The sequence below is a fragment of the Podarcis filfolensis genome (genome assembly GCF_964270895.1).
Source record: "Podarcis filfolensis genome assembly, chromosome: 8".
NCBI classification, from domain to species: Eukaryota; Metazoa; Chordata; class Lepidosauria; order Squamata; family Lacertidae; genus Podarcis; species Podarcis filfolensis.
The window spans coordinates 16,603,064-16,614,882 of NC_139611.1; the positions used below are offsets into that span (position 1 = coordinate 16,603,064).

The 11,819-nt window shown below is 45.4% G+C and overlaps 1 protein-coding gene across 6 annotated transcripts in view; it reads right to left on the reverse strand.

The window, feature by feature from the left end:
• Nucleotides 1–11,819, reverse strand: part of PIK3CD (phosphatidylinositol-4,5-bisphosphate 3-kinase catalytic subunit delta) — a 47,132-nt gene that overhangs the window by 14,076 nt on the left and 21,237 nt on the right. For all 6 annotated transcript variants that reach the window (XR_014551618.1, XM_083628549.1, XM_083628552.1 and 3 more), the window contains 8 exons: nt 11,229–11,408; nt 10,092–10,241; nt 9,190–9,279; nt 7,452–7,673; nt 2,965–3,061; nt 2,141–2,271; nt 1,235–1,294; nt 118–285 (listed from right to left, as the gene is read on the reverse strand). Coding sequence is in view for 5 of the 6 variants with exons in the window: in XM_083628549.1 (XP_083484675.1) it covers nt 118–285; nt 1,235–1,294; nt 2,141–2,271; nt 2,965–3,061; nt 7,452–7,673; nt 9,190–9,279; nt 10,092–10,241; nt 11,229–11,408 (1,098 nt within the window). In the remaining variant the exon portion in view is untranslated. The remainder of the gene's footprint in view (nt 1–117; nt 286–1,234; nt 1,295–2,140; nt 2,272–2,964; nt 3,062–7,451; nt 7,674–9,189; nt 9,280–10,091; nt 10,242–11,228; nt 11,409–11,819) is intronic.

Genomic DNA, 11,819 nt, shown 5'->3' on the forward strand with positions numbered 1-11,819 from the left:
CATAGATAGATAAATAGAGGTTCTAGAACCAATGTTCGGCTTGAACATCTGCATGCAACACCTAAACATTCACTCTCTGCCAACTGCCGCCCTGGCTCCCAAGCAAGAACTTCTCACCTGAGCAACATCTTCGTGCTTGTTCCATTTGGTTACAACCAGCAGCTTCGCCAGGGCACCTGGGTACTGGTCCCGCACCTGATGCCTCATCTTCCACACAAGGTCTTTCTCGTGCTCGTAGAGTTCGGTGTGAGATCGGCGCTCCAGAATCTCTTTCAGCTGTTGTTTCTGAACCGTGGGGATTGATACAATATTGACTTGGCACATTTATACCCTACTTTTCCCTCAGGGAGCTCCTCCTCCTTCCTCATTTTATCCTCGCGGCAACCCCGTGAGGCAGGTTAGGCTGAGAGTGAATGGTCACACCCAGTGAGCTTTGTGGCTGATTGGGGGATTCGAACCCTGGTCTCCAGGGTCCTAGGCCGACACTCTCTAACCCCTACACCACACTGCCTTCGCCTCCATGAATTTGACTAATCCTCTTTTAAAGCCGTGAGAGGGTAGCATAGTGTTGCGCATGCAGGCAACCGAAAATGAACTGTTATTGAGACTGAGGTCTTGGCTCTATTAGTTGGGAACCTACTTGTTTTTTCACGCTCCGACACCCTAACAGATACGCCATCCAGTTTTAAAAAATAATATTGAAGATAACATCTATCTTCAGGTTTTTGGGGTGTATCCAAGTCAGTTCTACTCAGGGCAGACCCACAGAAATTAGTGGACCTAAGTTAATCATGTTTATTCTCTTCAATGGGTCTACTCTGAGTAGGATTAGCAGTGCCTACAAGCTTTGATTTGTCTTTTGATGGCATCGGGTCTAGCTGGGCCTCACTTGACGTGGCCTCACTCAGCCTCATGGGACAGCATTGAGCAAGTCTCCCTCTTTCACCCTAACCTACCTCACAGGGCTGTTGGGAAGATCAAACAGGATAATCCCAATGGACACACTTGCCACAACAGAGCTCATTGAAGGAAGGGGATGTGCTGACATCTCATTAATAAATCAGCAAAACACCAGCTTAACTGTATCCTGCACCCCAAATGATCCCAAGTGATTGAGATTCAACTGGCTCCTATTTGCATAGCCCCACCCCCAGTTCCTGTTCCTTGGTCACGCTGGGGTGTGACGGAATGTTGAACTAGTTTTGAAAACGGATGCGCAGGAAGATGTGCTCACCTCTTCTGGATCCTCCGACATGTACCGGGGGCACTGCCCATTCCTTCCATGCTCCATGATCTGAAACACAAAGATAAAACAGAATGTGTAAAATGACATTTAAACACCGTCGTGATTAATTATTATTACTATAAAGGCTCCATCATCATCATCATCATCAACATTATTATTTGCAATCATGGTCTTTTTTCCCCTACGAAAAATAAACGCAACGTGGTTTACAATAATGTATGGAACTGTTATGTATGAAGGTTTATATGAATAATACATATATATATATATATATATATATATATATATATACACATATATATGTGTGTGTGTGTGTGTGTGTATGTATATGTATGAATTTGTACTGTTAAATTCTGCCCAAATCTCTAAGTGATGAGAGAATCCAGGGGTCCTAGATGCTTAAATTGGAATTTAGGTCAGCAGAGACTGTGATGTCTTTAGGATATTTGGCTTTATTTACACACATATACAACCTGAGTGTAAGATGGAGGGGTTCATAGCGTTAACAGGATCTTGCCTCTCCATCAGGCACAGAGCAAGGTTATACCTCTGTCTCTCTAGCTTCCAGCCTGCTTCCAGCCCAGATCACACACAGTTTATTGCTGATTTTTATCTCTTTCAATGTTTTAAAGAGTTATTTTTACTGATGTTAATGTTTTATTCCCACTGTAAGCTGCCCAATCAAGCAGTGGGTAAATATTATGAAATACACCAACAAAAATGCAAGCCTAATAAATCAGCCGAACTGGCAGCCCTACATGAAAATGGGATTCCACACTCAGTAATGGGAGGCGGACCCCTCTTAAGACTGAATGGAGGTGGCCATTTTTTCCATTGACCCAGAAAGCAGACTTAACTGGGCAGCGGCAGGGGTGCAAACCCCCACCTTCTTACCTGTTCAAAGGATGGGTAGTAGACCGGGTACAGCGAAATGCCAGGGAAGCGGATGACCAAGGCTGCAGCACTTTCTGTATTGGGGTTGGTCCGGACGGTGCCCGTTGGGTTCAGTAGCTCTCCTTTCTCATCTGGAAAGAAAGGATGAGGCTCCCTAAGAAACGTGGCGCCCCCTAGTGGCCAATGATTTGGCAAGAACGGAACATGAATGCCATACGTTGTGATACTCAGCTAAGTCACAATCAGAGGAACATAGGAAGCTGCCTCATTTATTTTTTTAAGTGTGGCAGCACCTACACTTTGGAACTCCCTGCCTATTGATATCAGGCAGAAGTACCTCTTTTCAGAGTCTGCTAAAAACGTTTTTTTAATTCTGTTTTTAGCTTACTGTTATTTTAGCTTTTCAGAGGTCTTAAAAGTATTGTTGTTAATTTTTCATATGGGCAATTTCATCGCTTTATCCTTTTTCGTAAACCGCTTTCAGGTGGTGGTTGTCTTTTTACAATCATGCCGTGTGTAAGACATAAAGCAAATAATTTTCAGCCCAACCGGTCCATTGAGCTAAGCACTGTCTGCACTGATTAGCAGCAGCTCTCCAGGGTTTTCCCCACCCCTGCTCTCTCTCTCACACACACACACACGCACACACACACATACACACACACACACAGAAAGAGAGAGGGAGAGAGAGCTGCCATTGAAGATTGAACTTGGAGCCTTCCGCATTCCAAGCTGATGTTCTATCTTTGAGTTACGTCCCTGTCCCATATATTCTATCACCCAGGATGAAAACAACACTAATATTAGGGAGCTGCCTTACGTACCTGGAAACGATGACCACATTGGCAGGCAGCACTCTCCAGTTTTCAACTGGTCTTGGTAGTCAAACAGCATGATGTTCACCCAGGCAATTGGGCAGTCCTGCAGGGAGGGTGATGAAGATTTAGTGGGTCAGGTCCACGCAGCAGGAGTAACATTCAATGACTGTGATCAAGCCATGCCCACTGGCCATATACCCTTGCATGGTGCAGGGTGCAGCATGCCCATAGCTATTTGTAAAGGACCGAAGATCAGCTCATCTGCAGCGCTTGCAAAAATCTGTCTGCAGTGCTTTAGAGACATTAGATGACCTGCTTTCCCGGTGGCGCTGTGGTCTAAACCACTGAGCCTCTTGGGCTTGCTGATCGGAAGGTTGGTGGTTCAAATTTGTGCGACAGGGTGAGCTCCTGTTGCTCTGTCCCAGTTTCTGCAAACCTAGTAGTTCGAAAGCATACCAGTGCAAGTAGATAAATAAGTACCACTGTGGCGGAAAGGTGAGCGGCATTTCCATGCACTCTGGCACTCGTCACGGTGTCCCGTTGCGCAAGAAGCGGTTTAGTCATGCTGGCCACATGACTCAGAAGGCTGCCTATTGACAAACACTGGCTCCCTTGGCCTGAAGCGAAATGAGCGCCGCACCCCAGAGTTGCCTTTGACTGGACTTAACTGTCCAGGGGTCCTTTACCTTTTACCTTTATTAGGTGACATATTTTCCCGGTGCAATGCTGCTTTGAAGGCCTGGCAATCAGCTGATAGTCAGGCCTTCAAAGCAGTGTGCACCAGGAAAAAATGTCACCTGATGCCTCTGTGACATCAGGTGATGGACAGGTGGGTGGTCCTGCCCACCCATCAAACATGGCCTGTAAGAAGGGGAGAAAAGGATTGGGCCCACTGATCAGATCCAATTACCCACTCCACTCTTTATTAAAGCTGCTTTTTTTGGCTCTGGTATGCTACTAGGTCTTGAACTTGTCTGCTTTCTTTAAAAAAACACAGAGAAAAAATTCAAAACCCAGTAGCTCACCAGAGCCCAAAGTGGCTTTTTTAAAAATGAAAACAAACAAGTTCAAGAGTCAGTAGGAGGGCCAAAGCAGATTTTTAAAACCCTGAAGGGCTAGGGACAAAGGTGAGAGCTGTTTCCTAGTTCTGCTGGATCTCTCAGCGGTGTCTGATACCATCGACCATAACATCCTTCTGGACCGTCTAGAGGGGCTGGGAGCTGGGGGCACTGTTATGCAATGGTTCCACTCCTTCCTCCTGGGCCGTGTTCATAAAGTGGTGGTGGGGGATGAGTGTTCAGACCCCTAGGCTCTCACTTGTGGGGTGCCTCAGGGTTCTGTCCTCTCCCCTATGCTTTTCAACATCTACATGCAGCTGCTGGGAGAGATCATCAGGGGGTTTGGGCTGGGTGTCCATCAATATGCGGATGATACCCAGCTCTACCTCTCTTTCAAATCAGAACCAGTGAAGGTCCTGTGTGAGTGTCTGGAGGTGGTTGGAGGATGGATGGCAGCTAACAGATTGAGATTGAATCCTGACAAGACAGAAGTACTGTTTTGGGGGGACAGGAGGTAGGCGGGTGTGGAGGACTCCCTGGTCCTGAATGGGGTAACTGTGCCCCTGAAGGACCAGGTGCGCAGCCTGGGAGTCATTTTGGACTCGCAGTTGTCCATGGAGGTGCAGGTCAATTCTGTGTCCAGGGCAGCTGTTTACCAGCTCAATCTGGTATGTAAGCTGAGACTCTATCTGCCCATGGACTGCCTCGCCAGAGTGGTGCATGCTCTGGTTATCTCCCACTTGGACTACTGCAATGCGCTCTATGTGGGGCTACCTTTGAAGGTGACCCGGAAACTACAACTAATCCAGAATGCGGCAGCTAGACTGGTGACTGGGAGCAGCCGAGACCACATAACACCGGTCTTGAAAGACCTACATTGGCTCCCAGTACGTTTCTGAGCACAATTCAAAGTGCTGGTGCTGATCTTTAAAGCCCTAAACAGCCTTGGTCCAGTATATCTGAAGGAGCGTCTCCACCCCCATCGTTCTACCCGGACACTGAGGTCCAGCACCAAGGGCCTTCTGGCAGTTCCCTCACTGCAAGAAGCCTAGTTACAGGGAACCAGGCAGAGGGCCTTCTCGGTAGTGGCACCCGCCCTGTCGAACACCCTCCTACCAGATGTCAAAGAGAACAACTAGCAGACATTTAGAAGACATCTGAAGGCAGCCCTGTTTAGGGAAGCTTTTAATGTTTGATGTATTACTGTATTTTAATATTTTGTTGGAAGCCACACAGAGTAGTTGGGGAAGCCCAGCCAGATGGGCGGGGTATAAATAATAAATTATTATTATTATTATTATTATTATTATTAAGAAGAAGAAGAAGAAGAAGAAGAATAAAAACAAAAGCACTTTAGCTACTGATTTATTTTTTAGTTGTACTGTGTTTTATATATTTATATTTTTTTCAAGGGTGGGGTTGGCTTTTGTAGGAGTTGGTAAGCTGCCCATACAATGCATTCATTGAAAAGCAGGGCTCACATTTTCACATCCACTCAGAACTGCTACTGGGTCTTGAACTTGTTTGTTTAGATTCCCTCTGACTCCTGTGTGCTTTTGTCATTAGAAAGTTGCAGCTCAGTCTATTAGCCTTGGAAGGGGGACAGTTAGAACTGCTTCAACTGGTCTTTTTTAAAAACAAAACAAGCAAGCAAACAAACATTTGCAGAGTAAACAGGGCCGAGGGATTAATCTGGCTGCAAACACCCTCCTCCGTTTTCTTTCGCAATGCTCGCTTCCAGCACATATCCAAGAAAATAAATACCCAGAAAGAATGCCTCACCTCTCTACTTCTAACTGCCTCCCTTCTTTCAACTTCTAAACCTTCTTAAGAGTCACTCAGCGAAAACAGCAGAAGGCCTGGCTCCTGACCAAGCCCTAAATGATGAGATCTTTGGTGGAGATGGTCCAAGAAGTGAATGACTCAGCATCTTCCGAGGAAGCAACAGAGAATAGCTGCAGCATGACTCAGCAGAGCATGATGCAGTCCTAGGGCTCAAGCTGCCTGCACAGTTCCTGTAAGCTTGTTCTTGCTGGATTTTTGTTCGTAAGGAATTTGCAACTCTCAAAAAACCTACACACTTTTTCATTTAAGGCTGTGTACACAGTTCTGCTCACTTTCCATCCAGTGTTGCTCCCACTGGTTTGTAAATGCCCCGATCCACATCTGTCCTGTTAGTTACTTAAGAAACGTGGTCTTTGACAATGGAAGTCATATGAAGACATCCACACTCCCTCTCCAACCACTGGTGTGGATGGGAAGTGGCAACTTGGAAAAATATCCCGCTCCACTGATGTGTATAACAGAATGCAAGTGTGATTTGAAGCAGTGGGGGTGAGGACTGACTTTGCTGCATATTAAGCCTGTATTGTGAACCTAGATGTCAAAAAGATCAGTGGCACCAATAAGGCTACCTATCTTATCTATCTTGCTAGCTAACATACTAACTTTCTATCTATCTGCTAACTAGCTAGTTTCCCACCTAGGTAGTTAACTTTGTATATTGCTTCCTAGCTAGCTAGCTAGCTAGCTAGCTTTATACAGTATACTGGTAGCTATATTGTTCTCTGTCTTTCTTGCTACCTACCTAACTAACCTTCTGTCTATTTAGCTATCTTGCTAGATAAGATAGCTAACTTTCTATCTATTATCTAGCTAGATATCTAACTAACTAACTTCCTAGCTATCTTGCTATCTAGCTAAGTATCTATCTTGCTAACTACCTATGGGCAATCATTTAGATCAAGGATATGGAACCTATGATCAAACGTTAGACTAGGATTTCAGACAAGGCTTATAAGCCAGTGTTTTAAAGATGGAGATAAAGGAGTACAGAGAGAGAAGCAGGAAGGGGGGGAGGGGGGAATTCAGTGAAGGGCAACAACAAACATCCACTGAATCACCCCCTGCCCATCTATAGCTACTCAGCCCCACCCAGCCACATCCTTTGGGGGATGCTATCACACTTTAAAGTGATTGCTGTGTCCTAACATAGATAACAGACCCAGGTTGTAAACAACCCGAGCCACACTTTGGAGAAATTGATCTGCTTCACCCTCATCTCCCTCATCCACATGGTTTATGGCTCCCCAATTCTAAGACCTCCACAGGATGGAAGTGGAAAGAATCTTGAAGACGTAGCGTAGAATTAACAGTTTCAGACAGTGACTGAAGGAAGAAATACACCATTTTGGGAAGGTTCTTACATTTTAAAAAAAAAAATCTATTGCAAGAAGAAAGCGAACGCATCAGGGAAACAGGTTTCCCCTGCTGGTCTAGATTTCTATTTGCAGGGTGTTTTTAAGAGGAGGAATCTCTCACACACAACCAGCAGAGAAGTGGTACATTCCACCCTGCCACTGCAAGACTGCACCACCTCGTTTGGTTGCATAGGGTATATCCAGGCCAATGCAGTGAACCCTAGGAGGGACTTACGGCTTTCTTTGACTTCTTCTTGGTAGACCTTGCCTTCTTGGCTTTCTCCACCACGGCGTAGAGTGCCAGGCACAGCCGGGCCATGCGAGGTAGGTCGCAGACGTTAATCTCGAATTCAAGCCTCTGCCCCCACACGGGCTCTGAACAGACGTTGACTTCAGAGCTGGACACCATCTTGCACAGCATCTCGTGGCCGTGGTACAGGCCCGCCTGGACCACCAGCTGAGAAAGGGAGATGCAGGACAAGGGTGAGCAAAGCCATCCAACCTCACAGCTCTGTGCATGCGTGCGCCATGCGCTCAACCCATGTGCGCTTCAAAAGGTAACAGGTAGAGAAAAGAGGGGACAAAGGAAAACGACACAAATCGGTCTCTGTTGCTTAGTAAACAGGGCAGGGGGAGACACCTGCATTTCAGCTGAGTTGCTGCTGGCAAAACCCAATGAACATATTGCTCTATAGTGGTGCTGACTGCCAGTCAATGGCATGAGGTCGGGCTCCCAGAAGAAATACAAAAAACCCCAAGGGTCATGTAGTCCAACACACTGCAACGTTGGAATCACTGCTATGTTATATGATTATGTTTTGGTTGTTAATCGCTTCAACATGGGGACAGACTGTAGTAGCTCAGTAGGCAGAGCATCTGCTTACATGCAGAAGGTCTGAGGTTCAATCCCCAGCTCCCAAGTAGGGCTGGGAGAGACCTCCTGCCTGAAACCTTGGAGAGCTGCTGCCAGCCAGTGTAGACAGCACTGAGCTAGTAGAACTAACAGCCTGATTCCGGACAAAGCAGCTGCCTATGTTTTATAGAAATGGAAATAAATAAGTAACAACCGGTTGTGTCATCCTACTCAAAGCAGATCCAATGACATTAATGGCCATGCCTAACTTTCGCACATGCAGTCCAATGGGTCTACTCTAACTTAAGCTGAACAAAACCCTACATAAATAAACAATAGTACTTCAGGTTGCAGGTTCCTATTCAGGCTGGCCTTTGTACAGTAAGGTGCAAGCAATGCTGATCAATGGGCAAACTGGGTTTTAACTGCTGGTTTTAGATGTGTTCTGATGTATTTTAATTAATGTTTTCAGCTAGCTAGTTTGGTTTTATTCCTATGTATTGTGTAATGTCGTTTTAAACGTTGGTAGCCACTTTGAATCCCAGCCTTGGAGGAAGATGGGATATAAATACATTAGATCATCATCGTCATCATAAGGTCATTTTTGACTGCTCTTCAAACCTAATAAAAAGAACTACAACCCTCCCAGCTAGCAGAAAGGTGGCACCTTCAAGAAGCAAAGTTCCAGCCTTCCCTGGACCTTGCAGAGCCAAATTTCTACAACTATGAAGGTATCAGCTTTTGTGGGTTACTTTCTTTGGTCTTTTTTTTTTTGGCTTTGTATCATGCAGGAGCACATTTAAAAAAACAACAACCCCAAAAACCAGTGATCTCCCACGCAGCCAGAAATTTCTAAGAACTCTCCTCCTGCAGAATGCTGATCAACAACCCTCCCCTTTCCTGTAGTGTGAAGCCACTGACACCGACTTAAGAGCTGAATGAAAAAGTCTCATGTAGGCTGGTGGTGGCTGGGAGGAGAAGTCAGCACATGACTTCTGCCTTTTGATCTCAGCATTTTTTAAACAAGCAGTAAACAACAAGGCAGGAAGAGGAAAAGCAGCCACAGAAAGTCCAGCAGAAATAAAGAAAGAAAGAAAGGGGGTGGGGGTGGGGAGAGTACCTTCATCCGTTCATCAGCATTCACCTTACTGCCCTGCACCAAGTCGATATAGTAAGGCTGCTCAAGTGACCACAGAGAGATGGAGTTGGGCTAGCGTGTGGGGTTGGGGTGCGGGGAGAAAAGGGAGAGAGGTAAATATCACCACTAAAGCATAGGAGGCAACCATCAGCCAATTTAGTTAGCTAAGTTGGAAAAGCTATACACCAAGCATTGAGATATATTTAATTTCCGTTATTCTGTCCAGACTTAATTATTATTCAGATCGCTACCCCAACCCTTCCGTCGAGCTATCACAGGATGGCTTACAGGAGGCGGTGGGAAAACTTTTGTCGTCCAGGGGCCACATTCTCCTGGGCAAGTTTCTGGGGGCCGCACCCCAGTGGTGGGACAGGGCCAGAGGCAAAAGTGGGTTGAGCAATAACTGTGAATTTTACTTTTGTGGAGTCAGCTGGTTTCTCTCCCCCCCCCCCGGCCTTCCATCAAGGCAAGAAAGACACATTGTCAGAGTTCAAGAACTGACTCCAGGTATACCCAAGAGAGATGCGGGCAAGGAGGGAGGTGTGGCCTGGGAAGAGGTCTGAGGGCCACATGCTGAGGCATGGAGGGCCGCATTCAGTACCCAGGACTGAGCTTCCGCCACTCCTAGCTTACAATGATTTTCTTTAACCTAACAACTACCCTGTGAGGCAGGTCGAAGCTTCAAAACTTCCTGCAAACACTGTATCATTTCTACAAGTGAGGGTGGGAGGGAGACGTACAAAAAAAATTAAACCCAGGTACTCCAGGGCCTGTGAAAACGTCATATGGACTACAAACTTTCCACGTTCCGTTTCAAAGACTGGGGAAAACCACAGTGTCTGGACATGCCTTTCTCATTTGTTTATTTATTTATCACAGCTTACCTTTTTCTTGGGGACAGGAGGAGGTTTGGGGGACGCTTTTGAGGGGTGAGCGATCCCATTGGTTTGTTCTTCCCACAGAGCCATGATGGAAGTGGAGTGCACCATTGTGAGATGTGGCAGGAGGCCGCGGTGCAAACAGTCACGGATGTACTGCAGGAATGGATCAAAGGACATTAGCACATATAGCAGGAGCTCAAAACGCTAAATGTATGAGAGGAGAAAAGGAGTGCAAGGCTACAGGAATTGGGAACGGGGGCCAAGTCAGGGTGGGAGGCCCAGATTGCCGATATGTTCTCAGAGAAAAGATATAGTAAGTATAAAATCCTGAGAATATATATATATGAGAGAATATATGAATATATGAATATATGAATATATATATATATATATAAAACAACCACCACATTTCTAGCCCATATGAGAAAAACGCTGAATTCCAATCCACTACCCCACTCCTGAAATGACAGAATGATGGAGAATGATGGGTACGTGTGCATTGGTATCCATAGCACAGAAAGAGCTTGCACTCCTCTCTATGGTCTCCTTCCTGGTGTCCCCCAGTGAACTAAATGGTTCTCCTTGTGATCACTGTGGCATGCAATTTTTAAGCTGTGTGAAGGGCAAAGCAGCATGTACATGTCAAAATAAATTTTAAAAATAGATAGAATATAGGAATAAATCAGAGGCTTGGCTTGCTATAAAAATAAAATAAACTGGACATGTATATTTTTAAAGGCAGGCCAAGTGGGGCTAGGAAAGTTTCCTATATTAAATCCTAGAGAGCTGCTGCCAGTCCATGTAAATTGCACTGAGCTCAATGGACCAATAGTAAAAGGCAGCTTCCTATGTTCCTAGGTCTTAAGGGAGGGGTTGTAGCTCAGTGATATAGCATCTGCCTTGTGTGCAAGACGTCCTCTGTTCGATCCCTGGCATCGCCAGATAGGGCTGGGAAAGTATGCAGAGTCTCTGTACACAGTACAGAGCTAAATAGACCACTGGTCTGGCCCAGTGGCTTCCGAAACAGGGTCCTCCAAGAAAAAGAAAAGCCCATTCTGCTCAGGGAACTAATATCCTTTGCCTTCTCTGTCCTTTCCCAGCTAGTCAGTGAGATGAAAGGTGGGAGAGGGGAGCACACACCTGGAACTGGTACAGAGGGTAGTTCCCGTACAGATATTCACATTTCCCGTTAACCTGCAGGGCGTATTCCTCTGGGCTATTCATTCTCTGGTGCCGAAAAATTGTGGCTTGCTTCTTGACAGCGTAGCTCATCAGTGTCACGGGGAATTCCTTGGGAGAGATCTGGAAGGTGAAACTTTCCTGCAGGGAAGGAAATATAATGAGCAAAACACAGGGAGCTGCTCTCCCAGGGAGTTATGGCCTATTGCCCTGCAAAAAAAAATTAAGACTCTAGTCCTCATGGTTCTCAGTAAAATGCCATGGCTATATTAGTAGTAATATTAATTAATTTGTATACTGCCCTTCATCCATAGATCTCAAGGCAGATCACAACATAAAATTACAATATTGAAAACACTAAACACATAATAAAAATAAGTACAAAATGAAAACAATAATCTTATGATTATCTTATAGACAGCCCTATCTACCCATATTTTATACATTGTTTTATATTTTCTGATTTTAATTGTTATTTACTGTTGCATTTTATCATGCTAAGTTGCTCTGAGAGGCTTTTCTTTCTTTGTAAAGTTACTAACAAATAAATAT